Consider the following 22,968-nt stretch of genomic DNA (forward strand, 5'->3'; position numbering starts at 1 on the left):
TTCTTCTTCTTCTTCTTCTTCTTCTTCTTCTTCTTCTTCTTCTTCTTCTTCTTCTTCTTCTTCTTCTTCTTCTTCTTCTTCTTCTTCTTTTTATTCTTATTCTTATTCTTCTCCTCCTCCTTTTCCTCCTCCTCCTTTTCCTCCTCCTTCTTCTCCTTCTTCTCCTCCTTCTTCTCCTTCTTCTTTGAACTCAGGCTATCAGACTTGGCCACAAGCGCCTTCACCTGCCCAAGTTTGAAAGTAGGATGCTAAAGAGTTATGAGGACCTACTGGGTCAGTGAGGGAAGCTGAAGTCAGCTTGGGACTCGGGACCCACCATACACTTGGTCTCTTAGGCAATGCCTTTGCTTTCAGAGTCCCATGGTGCAATGGGGCTGTTCATTTCCCAGGAGAAACCTTACTCACTCAGTGTAGGCTGGAGGCGCGGCTCTAACATTCATCTTCCGGAAACCACATAGAAGGGGCCTGAGGTGTTTGTCAGCAGTAAGATTTCACATCTAGTGGTCACCTATCAAGGGATGCTCATGAGCTTCAGTATGGAACCCTGCCCTCCGCCTGTGCTAGTCAACCCCTAGTGGGGGCTGTCCCTACCCCATTCCTAAGTGTTCTGTTCAATGTCCTGGAAGTTGGGAGAAATGGGTGCCCCTCAGTGGTGTGGAGTGGTCAGAAGATCTGAGACTCAAATTCCTTTTCAGAGCACTCCCTCAAAATACCTGCTCCACCCCTTTTCTGCCTACCACCTAATCTAAGAGGTCCTATATGATGAGCTGGGGAGTCTGTGGGGAATCCTGCAGAGGGGCTTCCCTCATTCCTTTGGCCTTGGCCCATTTTCACCAGTTTCACAGCCTCCACTCTCCTTGTTCTCTTCTTTCCACTGTTCCCCATCTCTTAGGTATAGCTCTGGCTTGATTACGGAAGAAGAAATACCAAGTGCATTTGCTCTCATCAATTTTAATTCCTTTATTTATCCCGTGTTCTCACACAGCTCAGGAAGGCATCTGCTAACTCTATTTGCAGCTCACTAGCGTGGAAACTGTCAATAACTTATTTATTTGTCTTTGGATCTTGCCTTTTTCTCATCTGTAAAATTGGAATATTTCTTGTCCTGCCTGCCTTCTGACCTAGTATAGCAGCTTGCCTGAGCTATCACATAGATAACCCAGTTAACTTTCCAAGGAGAAAAGAGCCGTTTTTTCATGCGGAGGTTGGACAAAGTCAGACTCAAGGGTGTTGTGAAAATCTTCCCTGGGTCAATGAAAACACGGTCAGGATCTCTGCTTTTCATCCTGTTTCCACATCAACAACTTAGAACAACCCTTTACCTCAGTCAACAAGACCCCGTGGGAGACACAGAAGTTTACCTGAGCTGAGCGAAAGAAGGCAACCACTTCTTCCTCACTGGAACCTAGATGGCCAGGCCCTTCTGAAAACCTTTGGAAGAGCATTATTTTTCCCGTGTCCCTGCTTTTCTGCCCCCTCCAATTTTCTTCTAAGTAAAACACTTTGTTTTTATCCTTCAATAAATGTCACCTCCTATTTTTCTGGTTGGCATTCTCTTTAGATTTCCTGCCTCAGCAACCCATGGGTCCGTCTCTGGCCAGTGTAGACTCACTTGATGTGACCCACCTTTCCACTCAGTTCCTTAGGCAGAATCTTTGCTCTCGAGGGGCTATAGAGCCAGGGGCCAATACAGGACTTCCAGGCATTAACCTTGAGTGAGAATTTGGCCTCCAGAGGAAAGAATAAGTAAACTTACTGGGATCACAGTGAAAAGGATCCAGAAGCCTTCATGGGACGAAGAGGGGAAGAGCCCAGGAAAGGGTGCTGACTTGAAGTACCTTCTGTTTAAGTCACTAAACTTCCCAGTGAGAGAGCTGGACTCTTTCCCTTCCTTCCCATTTGCCTTTCAGGAAAGCAGAGGGTAAAGAATCCATTCGCATGGCCTCAGATATCCACTCAAGAACTCTCCCCACTGAGCCGGCAGCTCAGGCCCTTGTGGTAAGGAAAGCAGGGATCCCAGTCAGGGCTGGTGGCAGTGAGTGTGACTGTGGTCATGGACATAAAAGGACAAACAATGCACTGCCCAGAACTGACCCATAGGAACTGGGACTGGCCCATGGGCAGGAGTATTCCTCTTTTCTAGCTCTGGCTGGCTGTGCAGGAGGTGTGGCTCCTGTGTTAGTATTGTCATCCAATGACTCTTCCACCATAGCTCTGCTTGACTCATTTGGCAGTCTGAGCACTCTGCTGTGTTCTGTGATAATGAGGCTTCCTTGGCAACTCACAGAAGTGAATTCAGAGTGTTATTCCCACCTGGCTGGGGGAGGCCTTCTAGGTGCTCAGGACAGCAAAGAGAACCAGGCAGGGCCAGGGCGTGGTGGGGGTAGGGAGTCTGCTCTGCAGCCCCTTTCAGGATCTCTGCCTCTGGGGCTAGGGAACTGTCCAGCTGCTGCAGGATCCTCCTCCCCAGAATGGAGGACCAGCCATTGTTTTCCCTCTGTGTTTGTGCCTCCCACTCTTCTACCAGATTATGTTGGTTGGGGCTGACAATGTCTGATTTTCCTTGTCAGAACAAAGAGACTAGATCCTTCAGTAGAGGGATCTTGACTCAAACTGTGCTCTGTTATGGGCAGAGGTCCTTTCTTCCCGCCATGCCCGACTCTGGATGGGTCGGAGTGTACAGACTATATGAGAGGGAAAGGATAGAGGGGTGGCCTCCTGACGAGTTCGCAGATCCCCAGGCCGACAGAAGCTCTGTTGCGTTTGTTCCTCTGGAATGAGAAGAGATAGTTGGGGCAGTGGTGCATGTGATGTGCTTTGATTTCAAGCCAGCACCTTTTCCATCACCCTGACATTTTTGCCCTCCCTCTGAGAGGGTAAAATGTCCCTGAGATCCTCTAGGATGGTCTGTGGTGTTACAGAGGAGTCAGAGCCTGGGGCAGAGGCCAAACAACATGGATTTGCTTTTGCTTAGTGCCCTGTTAGCAGGCTGGGGCTTGTGTCACTGGCTTAAATGTGGGCAGGCATGAGAGAGTGCAGGCAATCTCAGGAAGAAATGACCAACATACTGGGGTGGGTGAGGTGCTCCCCAGAAGGAAGTAAAAGCCAGCCTGGCAAAAAGAGAGTAAGAGAGGGAAACCATTTGGGGTACAAGGTCCAGGTCAGAGCCACGCATTAGACGGAGGGTGCGTGAGTAGCTCTGGGGACATCTGATCGCAGGAGGGAAGGAGCCAGTGAAAAAGCTGAGTTGGACAAGATGCTAAGTAGCCAGCGGAGACATGGACCGGCTCTGCCGTCTCCCTTCTACTGTAAACAGCATTTTCCCAGCAACCTCCTTCCTCACCAACTCGTTCTTGGCTTTGACAGGTTGTAGAGGTATAGAGCAGACACGGCCCTTACCCGGAAGCGGGGGCTGACTCGAGAGTGGACGGATACAGGCAAATGCAAAGAAAAGGCTGCACCAGGGCTCAGACTCAGGAAGGAAGAGGAGGCTTTTCCTCTGTTTCCACAGTTTCATCCAAACACTAGGTCCTAAGAGACAGCTTGGGATCTGGCTGAGGACCAGCCTCTCCCCCATTAGATTTTCACATAGGACTTGTCCTACAGTGCAGCAGACCCTGGGTTAAAGGACGGTGGGCCTGGTAGAGGCAGCCTGCCTGCAGAGACCCCGCTCTGCTCCAGGAGCCCACCTCCTGCTCTCACTCTTCTGATGCAGCTGTGACTAATGCAGCCACAACATCTGGACTTGCACCCTTTCTTCCGCTTACGGTTTTCCTTTTAGCAGTTGGCTCCATTCTCCACACAGGACTACAGAGAGCACCTGCATCTTAGGGGTGAGCTAAACCCACAGGAAGGGCAGCACTTGCCTGGCACAGATAAACTGAGCCAACAGCCACCAGGGATCATGTGCTTGTCTTGTGCTTAGCAACACAGCTTCATGACACATTGCACAGAAGACAGTCACCATCAGCGACTTTCCTGTAGAGGAGTCTGAGTAGAAAGTGTCGCCACCTGCGTCTCCTTGCTCCAGGATACACCTGACCCTATCCTGTCACAGCTCCTAAGACTAACTTCTTCCCTTCTGCTTCCTCACAGACCTGCGCAGAATGACGGCTGGCTTCATGGGCATGGCGGTGGCCATCATCCTCTTCGGCTGGATCATTGGTGTGCTGGGCTGCTGCTGGGACCGAGGCCTTATGCAGTATGTGGCAGGGCTTCTCTTCCTCATGGGAGGTAAGGCTGAATGCCGCTGGTGGGGTGGGGGAGGCCGGGAAGGTCCAGCGGGGAAGCCATAAGAGGGTAGAGCAGTGGAGCATGGCTAGTAGGCTTCATTCCGCTCCCTCATCTCTTGGTTCATCAACAGTCTATTCCCGTCACTTACTGACCACTCTACTGGCTGTTAGGGATGTGAAAGGAAATGAGATGCAGTCCTCAGTGTCTAGAGCCTCGGGGATCTCCGTGCTTAGACGGAAGAGGGACTGGGGCCATGACACCTACATGACAGCAGTTGGAGACCGCAGACTTAGACGCATAAAACCAGGATATGTTGGGCCTTTTACACTTCCACGTCCTGTATTGCAGTGTTAAACTCAGGAAGGAAGTGTTTTTTCTCCAAAGGCCTGTGCTCGTCCTTGACTTATGGTTTCAAGCAAGGCAGCAGTCAGACAAGACTAGCTCCTCCCCTTCCTGCTCCCTTTCCTTACACTGAGTCAGCCCAGTGGCCTATAGCAGACTGTACGTGGAGAGAACTGTGTAGTTATGAGGGACTCGGCTTTCTCGCCATCTACGCAGGCATCTTCCTTTCCTTTGAAGTCTCCTGGTTTGGGGGCTCAGCCTAGAGCTTACATTTTGAACTGCCTGGGACAGGTGGATGGGTGAATTCTGTGTCATGATTATGGACAGACAGAACTGACACTTGTGAGACGAAGAGAAAATGAGTCCCGCAGGCGGAAGCAGACATCAGTCCGACTTCGGGCATTGCACAGACGCTTGACTCCAGTCTCTTTTGTGCTGAAACCGAGAAGAGAAGGACGAGTGGGCTGTGGGACTCTACCTGCGGGTCAAGCTGAGGGATGGAGAAGCTTGTCCCTCGCTGTGTACAGACAGGCATCTGGGATGCAGAAAGCTCTGGTTTAGGGGAGGGAGGGAGGGCTATGCAGGAAGGACTTGGGCCCTGAAGTTTTGCTCTGTTCCTTGAAGCCTTTCTGTGCCAAACACGATACAGGCTTTCCATGGAGCTGATACTTAGGTGACTCACTTGTCATCAGAGTCAGGACGTCCCCATGTCAGAGCTGCCACCCCTGGGGCCCACACCTGTGGTTAAGGCAGAGGCTGGGAGAGTGAGAGGGCATGGTGGCTCTGTGATGGAGATTCGATATAGAGAAGCCACCATCCCCCAGCATACACTTATGTTCTGTGGGCTCCCCCTTTCTTCAGTGAAACGGGACCCAAATTCACTGATGTTTCTCACACCGTATTTTACCAGTACAGCCCCTTGGTTTCCTCTTTGTAATCTGCCTTTTAAAATATAAAATAAGATAAAAAGTGAAGCATCTGTACCCTGTTTGTAGTAAGGCAGTGCCCTGTCTGTAGTGAGGCTGTGTCCCATCTGTAGTAATGCTGTACCCTGTCTGTAGTGAGGCTGTGCCCTGTCTGTAGTGAGGCTGTACCCTGTCTGTAGTGAGGCCATATCCTGTCTGTAGTGAGGCTGTGCCCTGTCTCTAGTGAGGCAGTGTCCTGTTTGTAGTGAGGCAGTGTCCTGTCTGTAGTGAGGCAGTGTCCTGTCTGTAGTGAGGCCATATCCTGTTTGTAGTGAGGCTGTGCCCTGTCTCTAGTGAGGCTGTGCCCTGTCTGTAGTGAGGCTGTGTCCTGTCTGTAGTGAGGCTGTGTCCTGTCTGTAGTGAGGCTGTATCCTGTCTGTAGTGAGGCTGTACCCTGTCTGTAGTGAGGCTGTATCCTGTCTGTAGTGAGGCTGTGTCCTGTCTGTAGTGAGGCCATATCCTGTTTGTAGTGAGGCTGTGCCCTGTCTCTAGTGAGGCTGTATCCTGTCTGTAGTGAGGCAGTGTCCTGTCTGTAGTGAGGCTGTATCCTGTCTGTAGTGAGGCTGTGTCCTGTCTGTAGTGAGGCCATATCGTGTCTCTAGTGAGGCCATATCCTGTCTAGTGAGGCTGTGCCCTGTCTCTAGTGAGGCTGTGTCCTGTCTGTGGTGAGGCCATATCCTGTTTGTAGTGAGCCTGTCTGAAGTAAGGCTGTATCCTATTCACAGTGAGGCCATACCCTGTTTGCTCTTTGGAGACACAAAACAAGCTCTGATGAGGGGCTGTCCTGAGGCTGGAGAGAGGTCTCCCGGGTATTCCAGAGAAGCTGAACAAACAGGTCTCAGACTAAGCACCCAGACAGGAGTCTTTCTGCTCTACTTCTTGCTGGCATTTGCTAAGGCTGGATGCCTTCTTCAATGGCCCTTCTCTTTGGGCAAGAACAAGGCTTAGAACCTGGGACTTTTCCACCCTGAGAGCTTTCCAAAGGACTTCAGTTAACAAGTAGACTAACAGCCAGAATGCCATTGGCTAGCTTATCTTTCCTAGACAGGCCACAGGAGTAGAACTGAGTGACAATGGCTAAGCCGAAAGCTGTGCCTGCAGTGAGGAGACTGGGTTACCTCCCCCTACTGGAGACCTCAGGACAAAAGGCAAGAGGACAGAGCGATGGTCTGGAGGGTGCCTACAGCTCTGCCCTTCTACTGCTGGGACACCTCCAGGATAGGTGAGGAGCCGCAAACTCCCTTCTGAAGACTGAATGAGTGGGGGCCTTGCTTTCTTCACCCCGGCAGTCCTCACCCATTACAAGTCAGAACTTCCTGGAAAGCTTTGATTAAATGTTAATGCAGACCAATCAAGACCAACCCCACAGAGCTCTTCTGCAAATAGAGCCAAAAATCAGTGAGACAGATAAACTTGGAAGTCCTTCCAGCTCCCACCTTGTATGGTACCTGGGAACACACACACACACACACACACACACACACACACACACACACGCACGCACGCACGCACGCACGCACGCACATACGCACACCTAGGCCTTTATGACTGCTTGTCTAAGTTATACAACAAGAGATATGATGGTGCCCACAGGCCTCAGTAGCTGGGAGTCCCAATCCCTGACTCCTGGGAGTCACACATACCTGCCTTTCTTGGATACGTGATATGTATGTATCTTTAAAATGGCAAATCCATACTCATGATGAAGTACTGGTGTGACAGCCAGCTTTGCAGCAGCTGCGCTTCCCACAGCCACTTCCTGCTGATCAGAGTACAGTACAGGCTACACAGAGTCTAATTTATCCTCAGGTCACAAAGCCTTCTCTTCCCCCTAGAGGTATTTTTAAAAAATCTTTGTCCCTAGGTAAAGCAACATGCTACTAAATGAAGCTGGGGTGGGAAGGAAAGTGGTATCCATACACTTTTTGGTACTATCAGGCCCTGAACTAGCAAGAGAGTTAATAACAAAACCGTTGACTTCTCATCCCTTGAATGGTGGTGTTTTCTTTTGTGGAAGTTCCGCCATATCCTTCCTTCTCCAGCTAGCATCCTCTGCAACTGGGGGAGACTCGGCTCTGGGCAGTCAGCAGCCCAGGGCAACTGTCACACTCTGACTCATGTAAATAATTCATGTTCAAATGGTCTTGTTAAACACACATGTGTTGGGAGGATATGGTTCAAGATCAGAGAGTGAATGCCTGGCCTGGCCCTGTTCAGTTATCATAACTAAACTGAGGGACCAGACATGAACCCGGAAGAAATGTATGGACCTATAGAACCCTACATGTCAGAGACATTATAAGATGTGCCTGTCCCAGAACCTGAAAAGTCTGTTCTCCGGGGTGTCAATTCCCTATGCATGACCTGCCAAAGAACCTAGGGAATAAGCCACCTGTTCTGGTCACCTCCAAGACACAACAGCACCGCCAGTCATTGAAACTGCTCAGATGGTTCCCAAATGTGACCTTGTAGCCTTCTCTTGGGTATCTGTAGCTGTGCTGAGCCAGGTTGTTGTATTGGGCTGGAAGCTAAGCAGGTAGTAACCAAAAGCAGTGGTATCTGGGACTGACGAGATGTGAGTAGGTAAATAGGTAGAAAGGGAAGATTCAGCAAGAAGGAAAAGAACACCTTTGGGCTGGGAAGATGGCTCAGTCAGTAAAGTGCTTGCTTTGCAAGCGTGGGGGCCAGAGGTCAGTCCTCAGAGCCCATGTAAACAGACTAGGTGTGATGGTAAAAACTTGGTATACCAGTCCCGGAGACAGAGACAAGTGACTCCCTAGGGTTCACCTGCCAGGTAGCTTAATCTGACTAGGAAGTTCCAGGCCATTGAGAGACCTGTCTCAAAAAACAACATAAACAGCTTCTGACAAATGACATCACATGCACACATATGTACATACACCTATACACTCACACATACATGCATGTATACAACACTCACACATACATGCATGTATACAACACACATGTGCACACATACATACTACATGCAAATATTTTTAAGTGGAGAAGTATATTTGGAATCAAGATTCCAATGACTGAGTTCCTGGGGACTGGTAACTCTAAGTAAAGCAAGTCATCAAACATACTAGGCATGTTCTACATTTTAATTATTTTAAATTTTGTACTCTTTCACTTCTTGCTTGGATATGTGTTTTTATGAGTTATAAATATATAGTATATGCATTTATATTGTATATAAGTATGCAACTATAGTATATATAAATATATAATATATATTATATATTTAGCAAGACCAAAATGAAGGCTAAAGAATTGTCTTCACATCCTCTCCTCTGTTCCAACAGGAAGATAGCCTTCATTGGGCACTTCTCTGGTCTATATCTGACTGTTTCAGAGATAAAGAGAGGGTGCCTCACACACCGTACAATAACCACCCACAAACTGTTAAAAGAATGTTCAAGCCAGAGGAAACTATTAATTAAGCAGGGTAGCACTATTTGGCCCAGGAGGCTGGAGGTGGTGGGTAGGATCCAGCTTTCCTTTGGCAGCACCTCCACAGAAGATGCAGCCCAGATAGGCACAGCCCCACGTGGGTGCAAGCAACCATCGGAATGAATCATAGGGGTATTCAGAGGCTCAGGAGCAGGATAACACAGGGACAGACTGTGTGGCACAGGGGCACATGACTACCCTGCTCAATGTGACCCTTCCCTGGAAGCTTCTTAGGTACAAGGGTTTACAAAATGAGTTGGAATCCCTAGTCCACGCTTATAGCATCAAGAACCTTCTCACAGTCCTCTAGTAATTGCTGGATTGAATTGTCTTCCTTCCTCTCTACACACAGCCAGGGCTAAGGCTCCACCATCTTTTGTCGAAACAACACTGAAGTCCCTTACTGGCCACCCTAACTCCACTATGGCTATACCTTGATCAGTTCTGAACAGATCAGTTAGCATGAATCTTTTATCCTTTGAAATGTTCATTACTGTGTGTGCATGCATTCTGGCATACATGTAGAGACTAGAAGCTAACCCTGGGGAGTGGGTTCTTGCCACTACATGGATCCCAGGAATCAGACTCAGGTTGTCAGACTTGGTGGCAAGTGCCTTCTCCCACTGCGTCATCTTGCCATCCCAGCATAAATCGCTTACACTGTGAATCAGATATGCCAGTCAGCTCCTGTCACTAGTAGTCTACTGACTTTCAGTTGAACTTAAAACCCAAACTTTGTTTGAAAGTCTCTACATCCTGACTGACCTTGCCTTCTCAGCTCCCTTTCTGTTTCTTCCTGTGCACACACTCATGCCTCTCCAGTCATACTGGCCACCTTTCTGTTCTAACACATGCAAAGGTTTCCTCAGACCCTGGAGCTGCCTGATATCTTTGACCAAGGAACAACTCATGGATATCTCTTTATTTAGGTTCAGATCCCTGCTTCGAGGTCCCCCTCAGAGTGTCCTTGACTAGCAATTCAGTGAACACGCCAGGCGTGCTTTACAGTGTAATTAATTAAAATTTTGTTAGTGTGCCTCTTCTTTCCTTCCTTCTTCCTTCTTCCTTCTTCCTTCTTCCTTCCCTTCCTCCCTCCTCCCTTTATTTATTTGTTTGTTTACTTGTTTTTGTTTTTTGAGACAGGGTTTCTCTGTGTAGCTTTGGAACCTGTCCTGGAACTTGTTCTGTAGACCAGGTTGACCTTGAGCTCACAGAGAGCCCCCTGCCTCTGCCTCCCAGGTGTTGGTATTAAAGGCGTGTGCTATAACCACCCTGTGAGTATGCCTCTTCTTGCCTAGATAGATATTATTTTGTGTTTTGTTGCTTTTTATTAACATTTATTATCTCATAGGTTACTTGAGTAAGAATTCAAGATGCAGCTTAACAGGGTTCTCAGTTGAGGGTCTTAGAAACTTGCCTCACGTTTGTGATTGGGTTCTCCTCTGAGTATTAAGATCCTTGCCAGCGTCACAGTGGTGATGATGGAATTTCTCTCCATGCAGGGGTAGAACCCGTGGAAGCTTGTTTCTTCAAAACCACTAAGAGAGGCTCACTGCTTTTTAGTAAATACTTAATTTTTAGAACACTTTTAGATTTAAGGAAAATTGAGAACTGGTGAGATGCAGCCAAGTCTGGTGACCTGCGTTCGATTCCTGGGACCTATAGGATGGAAGATGAGAGCTAATTTCCACAGACTTTCCTCTGACTTCCATGTGTGATGTGGTGTGCATGAACACAAGCATTAACTTTTAAAATTAATTTTTAAACTTGTGCAAGCATTATAAATAGTTAAGGTATCACACTCAGTTCATATACCCATGCTCTGATTTATGAAAATAAGTCATGTTCAGTTGGTCTTGTTATAAACATATGTGTTGGGAAGGATATGTTTCAAGATCAGACCAGGCATTATTTTTATGTTTTCATTAATATCGCTGTTTTATCGCGACATCAGTTACAGTGGTTGAATGAATGTTGGTGCACTATTATTAACTAAAGCTCATGGCTCAGCCAGATCCCCTTAGGTTTATCTGGTGTCCTTTTCTGTTCTATGATCCCATCCCTGGCACCACGATGCATTCAATGTTGCTGTTTCTCTAGGTTTCTCTTGGCTGCGGTACCACCCTAAGTCTTCTTGGGTTTAGATGACCCTGGCAGTTTTGGAATATTGGTCAAGCATATTATAGGATGCTCCTCTGTTAAGATTTTGGTTCGGGGAAGGAAGATCACATATGTAGAGGTCCATTGATATCTCATCATTTCAGCATGACTTGTACTCGTGACTGCCAATGCTGCCCTGATCAGTTGGAAGAGGTTGTGTTTCTCCACTGTAAATTATTTCCTCCCATTTCTATGCTACATTCCTCTTGAAGACAGTCACGTGTGTAGCCACCCAGGAGGATTGGAGTGCTAGGATGGAAACACTCCTGTCGGGTAGAGCAGCCACAGAACTAACTTGGAGTTATCCTAGATCGAGGACTTGCCTCTTGCTCTCCACATTTGATTCACTTGGTCACTCGCTTATATTGGTGTGGACCCGAGGGCATTGATTTTGTCATTTGAATTATAGTCCAGTGCTGTTTCTCTTGGTCTCTCTGTTCTGCCAGCCTTGGCGTTTGAGAAGTCTTCTAATTGGTTCTTGTGCCCTTTGACATACCCCAATATGTGGGGTTTTGTTTTCTGCTGTTTTGTGTTTGGTTGGCTCCTTGTTTGTATGCTGACTTTTGAACGCCATGAGCTGCTCTAGGTCGCCTTGTGTGTTTTCTGCTCCCTCCCTGCACAATCTTTCTGCCAAGCTCTGTTTCCTTTTATTAGATAATGACATTAGGAACCAAGATCTGGGGACTAGGTGTCTGGAATGGATTCTGTATTTGCTTGTTTCTCCACCTGCTCTGATACCTATGCGCCACGGGCATCAGACCAGTCTGCCTTAGTTACAGAATGCCTCCTCTCAGGTATCTCCTAGGGCAGGAGCATGTCTGCAGCTTGATAAATAGCTGCAGAGCGACTGTGTTAGAAAAGCAAATTGTGTATTTTGGTTTTGTGCAGCCGTCTTCTAAGGCGCCCTGCCTTATCTGTAGCCCCTACTGTGACAGTAGCCCCTTTTATGGGACCTCACCGTCTTCTTCACATTCACCCAGCAGTACTAGAACCTATTTTCCCATGTAAAAAAACATCTTCAACTCCTTTAGGAAGCAGAATATGAAAGATACCTGAATTCATGGAGTTTATGACCTTGACCTGGAGTCCGGGAACCTTGGAAATAGAAAAAACTTTAGACACCATCCAGCCAGACACTCCGTGGTTTAGATAAGAGTGGTCATGTGTGTTATCCTAGATTGTTCAGCTAGTAGCTGGCAGAAATGAATCTTAAGCTGGACCGTGACACTGGCCTATATTCTTGTAGCCTAGATTGCTGCCTCTGGCCTGGGTACCCATGCTGAGCACCTCTGTGTCTCACTGAACTCCAGTTCTGTGCTTTTCAGCAAGTGCCAGTATCTCCACAATTTCTCTTCATGTCTTCTGCACACATCCCCCGCACAGGCTTCCTCTTCCCCCTTCTCAAAGCAATTAGGAGGCATACGAAGGAGATGGTGACCAGAATTGGGGGCATGAATGGTAATGGGTGAAAGGAAACAGTTAAAGGTTCTTTTCATACCATCTGTGATTGCTGTGACCTCTTCTACCTTGCCACTCCATGGGGGGAATGAAGAGAATTCTCTGGAGAAGCTCAAGCTATCAGTTTTGAATGAATGTTGTGATATATGAATCAGAGATGCCATGTGATGGGAAGAGGTAGCCAACCGTGCATCAAGGCCCCAGACACTCAGCACGATGCCCCCATCTTCTGGCAGATGAAGGTCTTGCTTAAGGGCAGACATTTTGAAAACCTGAGTTTGGCGCGATGGCAAAGGCTTAGGGACGTGTCCTGAACACTGCTTCATTCAGGCGCGAGGGTGATTTGAAGGAGTCCTATAAACATTCACGTTTTCCCATCAGCCTTCTCTCCCAGCCTCTCACCATTTCCAGTTCCTAGCTCTGGCCTGCTTGGAAGCAGGCGTTTCTAAAAGGTCAAGAGAGACACTAAATCTTAAGCTTCATGCCTCCAGGTCATGACTTCAAAATTCATTGGTCAGAGAGAGAAGATACAAAGCAGAGGACCAGGTAAATTAGATATTCCAGGAAGAGAGAATAAATCCAATAAGCAAGTGACTTGGAAATATGCAAAGCTTATAATAAATGCTGGCTCTTACTATGATGTATATGCCCTGAGAAAAGTCCATTTTCACAGGCCGAGACGAGTTCAGGGTCGCCACAGCCAATCAGAAATGACTCTGGTCTAAAAGTCATACACTTTGCGGCTAGTCTGCTTTTGTAGTTTGATGTGAGCCTTCACCAGGACATCCCAGCTCTTCCCCAGACTCTCTGCCTTACGGTCTTTCAAAATCTCAAACAGATGTTCACAGTCTAGCTCACACCCAGAATGTTTTTCACCCCTTGCAAGGCACGTACCTGAATATTTATTAGCATTTGATAATTGCGTTCAAAACATGTTCTTGAAGGGTCTATTTTGACAGCAAATGTCGTTTAGAGGAGGAGACACGTTGCCGGGAAGATTGGGAAATAACCTCCAGGTGTACTTTATATAGAGCCTGTGGCCAGGGTGGCTCACTCTAGCAATCCAAGAAGCAGGAAGATTTCAGACCCTCAAGGGCTGTAGAATTGCCAGCAGGGCTGCCACTCCTGTCATAAATATTGGCCTCCGAACAGAAAAGTAAGCTTTCCTGGCTATGCACATTGTGGTTGGTGATGGTCACACCAGGAGGCTCTATCACCTGCTCACAAAGCACTGAAGAATGCTACCCTTCCGTGGCCTGACTAAGACAGGGGAATACTTTATTCTTGAATTTCAAAATAAAATGCTGGAACAGAATGGGGAAAGAGATGGAAATGGGGGTGGTTGGTGAAGGCATCAAGAAAGTTGGTGTGGGAATTCAACCCTCACCTCTGAGATGTTCCCAGGCACACTTGCTTGTAGGAGTCACCTTCTATAGCCTGCTTCCTAACTGGGGGCCCAGAGTCCTTGCCTGGGAAACAGAGTCACCCAATAAAAAAAGATAATTATGGGTTTTTCATGAAGATATAGTCCAGGACTAAAGAAACATTGCACTAGCCATGTGACATTGGGACATTCCTTATCTGCCTTTCATGCCTTGCTGCAATTTTCTCATCTATTTTTTTTCAATTTTTTTTTTATTGAGAAAAGGAAAAAAAAAACAAGTTTCCGCCTCCTCCCAGCCTCCCATTTCCCTCCCCCTCCTCCCACCCTTCTCCCGCTCCTCGCACTCCACTCCCCCTCACTCTCCAGTCCAAAGAGCAGTCAGGGTGCCCTGCCCTGTGATAAGTCTTAGGTCCTCCCCACTCCGTCCATATCTTGGAAGGTGAACATCCAAACTGGCTAGGCGCCCACAAAGCCAGCAAATTAAGTAGGACCAAAACCCCTTGCCGTTGTCCTTGGCTTCTCATCAGCCCTCATTGTTCGCCATGTTCAGAGAGTCCGGTTTTATGCCATGCTTTTTCCGTCACAGTCCAGCTGGCCTTGGTGAGCTCCCAGTAGATCAGATCCACTGTCTCAGTGGGTGGGTGCACCCCTCGTGGTCCCGACTTCTTTGCTTAGGTTCTCCCTCCTTCTGCTCCTCATTGGGACCTTGAGAGCTCAGTCCAGTGCTCCAGTGTGGGTCTCTGTCTCTATCTCCATCCATCACCAGATGAAGGTTCTATGGTGATATGCAAGATATTCGTCAGTATTGCTATAGGATAGGCTCATTACAGGTTCCCTATCCTCAGCTGCCCAAGGAACTAACTGGGGACATCGCCTTGGGCTCCTGGGAGCCACTCTAGGTTCAAGTCTCTTGCCAACCCTAAGGTGGCTCCCTTATCTAAGAATTTTGCTTCCGTGCTCCCCTATCCAACCTTACTTTATCCCAATCATCCTTTTTCCCCAAGTTCCCCCAATACCCAAGAGATGCCCTATCAAACGACAAGAGCATTTGTTCAACTATGTTCATAGCAGTATTATTTGTAATAGCCAGAGCCTGGAAACAACCTAGATGCCCTTCAATGGAGGAATGGATGAAGAAAGTGTGGAATATATACACATTAGAGTACTACGCTGCGGTAAAAAACAATGACTTCTCGAATTTTACATGCAAATGGGTGGAAATAGAAAACACTATACTGAGTGAGGTAACCCAGACCCAAAAAGATGAACATGGGATGTACTCACTCATAATTGGTTTCTAGCCATAAATAAGGGTCACGGAGTCTACAATTGGCGAACCTAAAGAAGCTAAGTAAGAAGGTGAACCCAAGGAAAAACATATAGTTATCCTTTTGGCTATGGGAAGTAGACAAAATTGCCGGGATGAGAATTGGGATCTTGGGGGTGGGATGGGATGGGGGTAAGGAGAAATGGGGAGAGAATTTTCTCATCTATTAAAAAGAGCTAAAAATAGTTCTCACTTCAAGCATTGCTGTGAGAATTAGAGCTAACTCATCTGGAGGACGTACAACAATGGCGGCCATTGTGCTCATAACAATTTTGATATCATTATTTTGACAGTGAAATATTTCTTTTCTTAACTGGCTTTCACTTTTTATTATTTCTGTGTGTATGGGTGTTTTACTGCATGCATGTTCATAGACAACATGTGGTGTACAGTGCCCGCAGAGACAGAAGACAGTGTCAGATCCTCAGGAATTGAAGTTACAGATAGTTGTAAGCCACTATGGTTGGTTCTGGGTATGGAACCGCCTTGGGCTTCAGGAAGAAAGAACAACCAGTGTTTTTAACTGCTGAGCCATCACTCCAGTCCTTGAGATATTTCTTTTTGAAATAACTACCTTCAGTGATGCTGGTCTCCTACCTCAGTGGCTTTATGTCATTGCTGCAGTACCACCAAGACACCTTATGGCATGTGCTATGGAGACAGAAAAAAATGAATCATCATACAGGTAGTTCCTCTCAGTTTAATCCCTACCCTAGTCCCTCATTCCTTCATTCAGTAAATACCGAGTTCCTCCTGTGTGCCACATACGGCTTACTTGGGATACAGTAGAGAAGCAGAGAAAGTCCATGAAGCAAGCTCACATTCTAGTTGGAAAGACAGAAAAATAGGCAAGTACCGTAATTATACGAATTGTGTTGGATGAAGAGAAGTGTGGAGTAAAATGAGAACAAGAAGGAGAAAGTGATGGGACATTGCAGATACGGGAGGACATGCAAGGCCTTTTAGCAATGGTGGGGATGGGACAGGATCCTGCATGAGGGCTGGTAGTAGGCTCCAAGAAGACGTGGGGGAGGAAGCATCATGAAGGTAGAAGGCTCTAAGAAGACATGGGAAACATCATTCCTTACAAAAAGAACCCCAGGATGAACAAAGCACTTGGGATGGTGATGAAACTGTTAGGTCTAGAGAAATTGATCATGAGGATGATTGTGATTGTACAGAGTGAGATGGAGGTGGAGGTGATACCAAACAGGTAGACATCATTAAGGGCCTTTAAGGTCATAGCCAAAGACTTGATTTATTGAAGGGACATCAGTTTCCATTCCACCCTGTCATATATCCATTGCACAGTCACCCAGGAGTCTTCACCGGTTGACATTCAATATTGTATGAGTTTATCTGCTTCCCTGCTGCTTTCTGGGATGTGTACTGTTGGAGACTCTATAGCCTGGCACTCCTAGTTTCCATGGAGGTAGGGAGTACTGCATCCATGTCTGGGGTGGCCAAGTTAGGCTTAGGGTGCTAACATTGTGCTCCAGAAGTCATTGCAGCGTTATACATCCAAGAGCCTCCTTCTGCACCACTAGGGACCCAGCACAAAAATGAAACCTATGACCTCTTATGCAGACACTAAGAATTCAAGAGCATGTCCACAAAGCCATCTGGTTCTCTGGCATTGTCCAGAATATTCAAACGCCCTATAACTGGAACAAAAGGATGTTTTGTTGCGGAGCTTCTAGGAAATCCTCTAAAAACGAATCTGTTCTCTAGCCTGCTCTCAGCTTCCTTTCTCTGCAATACAGACCAAGTCTGTTGTCATGATGGCTGAATAAGCATCCTGTGAGTCCCTTTTTGTATGTCCCAAGATGACTGCAGGTGTTAAAAAGGCAACCCATCAAGAAGAGAAAACTGATTCAGTTGCTTGTGTGGTAAGGGAGAAGACAAACTCACACATTCTGGTTGGACCACAGAAGTGAACTCAAATGTATTAATAACCAGAATCTTGGATTAAGGCATCTTTTCAATGTGGTATTTGATTAGAGCAGTGTAAGAATGGTGGCCCCAAGACTGAGTAAGAATAAGAAAGTATCAAAATTGAAGGATACAGCCAGGGGAGGGTTTGAAGGTGAAAGATTCAAAGCACTTTAGGGTGTACCAGATCTGTGGATGCTTTTTAATGGAATACTTGATGTGTCTTTGGGGAGAAGGTTCTTTAATGAATAGTTAAATTGTTTTGGGGAGCAGGACAGCCCAGGAGCAGGGATAGCAAAAACACATTCATAACTATTATGAGGCCTAGTATTGGTTCTCAGTATCCAGAATAAGGGTGGGGTAAATGATTTTGCCCTTCTTCTCAAAGGATGGATAATTTCTCCATAGGCCAGAGCCTTCCCTCATTGGCCTTCTTGTACCAGCACAGAAATATCTGAGTTGGTGAATAAATATGGTCCAGACTGGGGCCGAGATACCCTATGATTTCATCTCTAAGTACCAAGTAAGGCTCTGCCTGTCCAGGTATAGAAACAACACCACCACTGCATTGAATCTTGGTCCACGCCATACAATGAACTTCCCATAGACAGAAGTGTAGGATTAAGGACAAGCATGAGAAGAGGAGAGGCAGGGCACTGGGAATACCCTCTCCTCTGATGGGTGGCTGTTGAGAAAGAACAGGTTGCTCTACCCACTCTTAGAGGAAGAGAAAGCCCCAGAATGCAGTGGAGATGCCACAGTGACAAGTTACCATGGAAACCTAGGAAGTCTAGAGCAACTTCAAAAGACTCCCTCCCTGTTGCTCTTCTGGCTTGTTCCTACAGAGATGGACACATTTCAAGGAAAGGGAGCTTGTCACCCAAGCTCTAGTCCTTAGAACAAATCATAAATCAAAGAAAAATGACGGTTTCTGAAGTAAATGGAGACCCATTGGGCTTAAAAGCTGCTCCGAGGAAATGGGGATGAGGGAGGGACGAGTGGGAAGTGAGAGGGTGTGTTCTCTCCTGTCCACTGGGAATGGAAGTGTCGAAGGGAGACACAGATATGACCGTGAAGAAATTAAAGCCAGTGACAAGTGGCCCCAAAGAGCCAGGCTGGGTCATCTGTTCTCCTGTGGCTCCTCGTCATCCCCACTACTGGAGTGGCTGAGATGCACTGTGCATACTAAAGCCTGCAAAAGAGACTGACAGTAGCATACCAGACATCGGATCAACCAGACCAGACCCCGTTAAGCAAGCTCCTGTGATAGATAAAGTACATCACCGCTGGCGGGTAGAGTATTCAGACAGAATTTAGGGTCTCTTGCTCCCCATGCTACTGAAAATTTAGAGAACTGGCTGAAACTAGAGAGCTTGGGGGTAAGACCTAAAGGCAGCCCAGGCCTTGGATAACAACATCCACCTTGGATTTAGAAGTACATCTGCCCATCACTGTGGATAAAGTGGATGGATCAAAGCACCCCAGTCTGTTTAGTAGTCCATACTGTTCTAAGACCTTTGGAGCCTTAGGGGACTATGACCTTGGAAAGATTTTTAGGAGCTTGGCCCTGGAGGTCCACGTGGATTCTGCTCTGGTGGACAAATATCTTCATCTTGGCAAAATTTGGATTGCTGGGATGGATGGCTAGTGTTTGTATTGTATTATCATGTCAAAAACTAATTAGAAAATGAGTGTGGGGAAACTTGCCATGTCCAAGACCTTTTCCAAGTATTGTAGCTTGCTTATCCCTCATATCCTGACTTGGGGCTTGGGAACATACATACTCTATATGGACACTATCAAAAGGTCAAGATTATCCAAAATGTGGGTATGCAAAGGCAAGCATCTATACTTCAGTGAACCATTTGAGCCCACCAATGCTTGTCATCCAATAGACAACCAGCTATTAAGTACCTACTAAATTCTGCATACTGTAGAAGATGGAAGTCTTCCTAGCCTTGGAGTTGCTTCTGGAGTTAGAGAGGAATTGACACCTACCTAGATCACTTAGTGTAACAAGCTAGCTGGTTTCCTTTTTATTGCCAATACCTTTAAATACAAATGTGAAGAAAAAGAAGATGATGATGGTAATGCTAAGTAATTCTAGTCTTCTGAGGAGGAGCTGATCCCCTGAAAAGGGCGGAGAGGGGACATATATGACCTGGTGTCTTAGTCAGGGCTGTTATTGCTATGATGAAACACCATGACCAAAGCAACTTGGGGGAGGAAAGGGTTTATTTGGCTTATACTTCCATATTGCTGTTGATCATATTGATCAAAGAAAATCAGGACAGGGACTCATACAGGCCATAAACCTGGAGGCAGGAGCTGATACAGAGGCCATGGAGGAGTTCTACTTCCAGGCTTTCTCAACCTGCTTTGTTATAGAACCCAGGATCACCACCAGGTTAGGGATGACACCACCCACAATGGGCTGGCCCTTCCTCTAAGAAAATGCCCGGCAGGTTTGCCTGCACCCTGTAATGCAGGCATTTTCTCAATTGAGGCTCCCTTCTCTCACTAGCCAGGCAGTACTTTACAGTTTGTAGGGCCTTAAAAGGCAGGGTTGGGTCTCATTTGAACTTCAGGAGGCACAGAGGGTAAACGGGAAGAGGAACACTGCACTGGGGCTAATACGATCACCATTCAGAGTTCAGACAAGGTCTCTTCTCTTCTGCAAGCAGCCTTTAAAGTCAGCATTACCACCCTCTCTTTGTAGATCAACTTGGAGAGCCCTCAAACTAGCTGAAAATTTGTGTGGTCAAGTCAATGGCAGAGCCTTATAATGTCTTCAGACTATTGGGTCTTCTTCTTCTGTGTTCCTACCTGGGGCAGGACAAAAGGTATGGGGTTGAGGGGAGGAATCTGGGATGAGGAAATGGGCCTGCAGCCTTCAGTAGCTGGCTAGACACCGAAGAATCCCTGACATCCATCCACCTGAGGGTCCCCCTCCACTCTCACCAGCCAGAAGCACGATGTTTGCTTCCCATGGGATAGTAGCAAGAGTCCCTTCTGCCACCAGAGTGTGTCGCCAGTAATGTCAAGTCGAGATGTAGTGAAGGTCACCTGGGGTGAGAATCCAAATTAAAATTCTGTGACTGGAGTCAGTCTGAGCCTTCACATAGCTGTCTCCCCTCCCTTGGAAAATGGTGTGTGCCTCACAGGGTTGTTACGAGAATGAAATGCTTTGCTGCGTGAAATGCTAAGGCCCTGCCAGGCACCTTGTGAGCCCTTCGGACATGGATGTGGAAGTGCTCACTCGGTCACCAGCCCCAATATTCTTGGCAGTTCCCAGCCCTTGCTGAAAGAGTTTAGGGGTGTTGCCAGAGGACACATAGTTCCTGGAGCTGTGGGTCAAACTCAAACTTACTTCACTCTGAAGCCTGGGGTTTTCTCTTCATTATCATGAAGTTCTGTCCTGCAAAGAGTAACTAGCACTTTTATGATCCTCAAATAACTTGTGACATGGTGGAGGCAGAGATGCCACCCCCTCCCCCACATATGGCCTGATATGCGCCAAGGCTGGTGTTCTTGAGGAGGCAGACGAGGAAGTGGCCTATGTGTTCATGAAACATGCCGCAGTGAGACAGGAAAATGGGGCAGGTGCAGGCCTCTGTCTTTCCTTAGGTTCTGAGACAAAGGGTGATGTTTGGGGCTCTTAAAAGAGTATAGCCCCACTTATAATTTCTGTAATTGTGCTATCCACCCAGTGACGTGCTGATCCTGCCTATTCCCACCTGCCCCATACTCTTGAGACACCCCTTGCTGACTTCTCTATTGCTCTCGGTCTCCCCCTTCCCTGAACTTTAGTCTTCTGTGATAACATGCTAAGGTTCCCCCATTTCTCTGTGCCTGTTTAATTGTCTTGGCCCTTTGGACAAATTTTAAATGTGGGCTGTTGACTTTCATTTCCTCTGCAAACAGATTTCCTTATCAAAAAAATCCACAACCCTCATGGGAACATGCACACACCCATGCACACACACTGCACACACACACACGCACACACGCACACACACACACACACATACACACACACACGTGAAATGTGTGGAACAGACTGAACCTAGGCCTCGTGTATTTGTTACACACGCTTCTCTCCTTCTGGAATCCAGGCATGCCTTCAGTTAGACTTGTCTTTTCTCTGCACACATCACACGCGCTTTCTAATTTTTAAACACATGAAAACAGTTGGCTTACTACAGGCACCCGGTACATGTCACTCCCCAATCTTCCCCTTCCCCCAAGGAAGCACATTCCTTCTTTCCGACAGCTGAAGACGTCCTCAGGCTGTCCCTTGTGTCATTTGTCATGGTTCCCTTTTTTCCTTCACCTTTCCCTCAATTGCCAACATCTGCCAACACACGTTCCTCACAAGATTCTTTGCGGCCCATTCATTTGCCTCCGCTCCCCGAGCTCCATCTGGGCTGTTATTGAAACTGCAGTATTTTGGGAGTCATTTAGCTCTGGGTAGAAATCTCCACCCACCCCACCCCGGTTGGTTGCCAATCTCTGAGCCTGCATTTCTCGTTTGTGGGGCTGAGGTAGCGCTGCCAACCCTGTTGGGATGCTTGTGAAGATGAAATGAGATAATACATTGCAAAAGCATCTCGCCCCCAAACAAGAATTTCCTAAGTGCTCATTTCCCTACTTTGCACGGAATTCATCCTTCAAAACATACTACTTTCCTAAAAGTTGCTAATTGCATAGCATCTCTTGATGAAACATTTTCTGTGGCTCCCTCATGTTTACAGAATAAAATTCAGTGTCCCAGACTGGAGTTCTTGTCAGGAGCAATCTTGCGTCATGGACCCTCAGCCACATGTCCTGGGTCACACTCAGACAGACCACTTAGACCACCTGACCTGGGCACCCTTGCTTTGCGTGTTGGAGTCCTCTATGTTCCTCAAAGCTCAGACTATGGCCAGCATCTTGCAGAAACGGTTCACCTGAACACAGAACTTTGGGTGGCGCTGGTCTCATGCGGACGGTCCCAAAGCTCGGCTTTCTACTCATTTCCACCACACGGGGGTGAAAACCTCTGACGCGGCTGGATGCCCCTTCTTTGCTGGCTGCTCCAAGCTGTCACTTTGTCATCTTTATTTTAAGCCTCATTATGGTTTCAGGTAGATTTGATTTGGGTTCTTTCTGTTAAAAATGACATAAATCAAAGTCAGTCATTTCCTTAACAGTTTTTTTCCTAGTGTTTGAACAGTATTGTGTCTATAATTTCTTTGATTTTACAACTGAATTCAACTCAGTTACTATTAATTGGGGGCCTACTTGTATGTTAAGCATTGTGCCACTGTCACCCAGACACAACTACAAATGTGCCTGGCCCCTGTCCTTAAAGGACTCCCAGAGACAGACAGGTTCTCAGATGAAGAGGATGACTGGGGGCTGATGCCTTACCACAGAGCAGTGTGAAGACATCCGGGGAGGCTGACGGGGAGCTAGTGCTGAGGCTGAAGAGGGAAGCCAGGAAATGCTCCTACTTTTATTCCCTTTAGGCTTCCCACATCCATTCAGTAGATGAAGCTGCTCTTGGGCCTAGACTGGCAACCTTCCAGAAGTGCGGCCAAGGTCTTCATTCAGCCCAGTGTAGGACTTCCTGTGTTATTAACACATTTCTGTTCTGATATATCACAGTATAACTGAACTCTGTGGTGAATGACGCCTTTGCCCCAAAAAATAGTGCTTAGGAAGCTTTC

The 22,968-nt window shown here is 47.0% G+C and overlaps 1 protein-coding gene across 1 annotated transcript in view; it reads left to right on the top strand.

The window, feature by feature from the left end:
* The window catches only part of Tmem178b (transmembrane protein 178B), a 381,702-nt gene that overhangs the window by 336,369 nt on the left and 22,365 nt on the right, over positions 1-22,968 (top strand). Inside the window, exon 3 of the mRNA XM_026788582.1 lies at positions 4,096-4,233. Coding sequence (XP_026644383.1) covers positions 4,096-4,233 — 138 coding nt within the window. The remainder of the gene's footprint in view (positions 1-4,095; positions 4,234-22,968) is intronic.

The sequence above is a fragment of the Microtus ochrogaster genome, unplaced genomic scaffold, assembly GCF_000317375.1.
Source record: "Microtus ochrogaster isolate Prairie Vole_2 unplaced genomic scaffold, MicOch1.0 UNK4, whole genome shotgun sequence".
Taxonomy (NCBI): Eukaryota; Metazoa; Chordata; class Mammalia; order Rodentia; family Cricetidae; genus Microtus; species Microtus ochrogaster.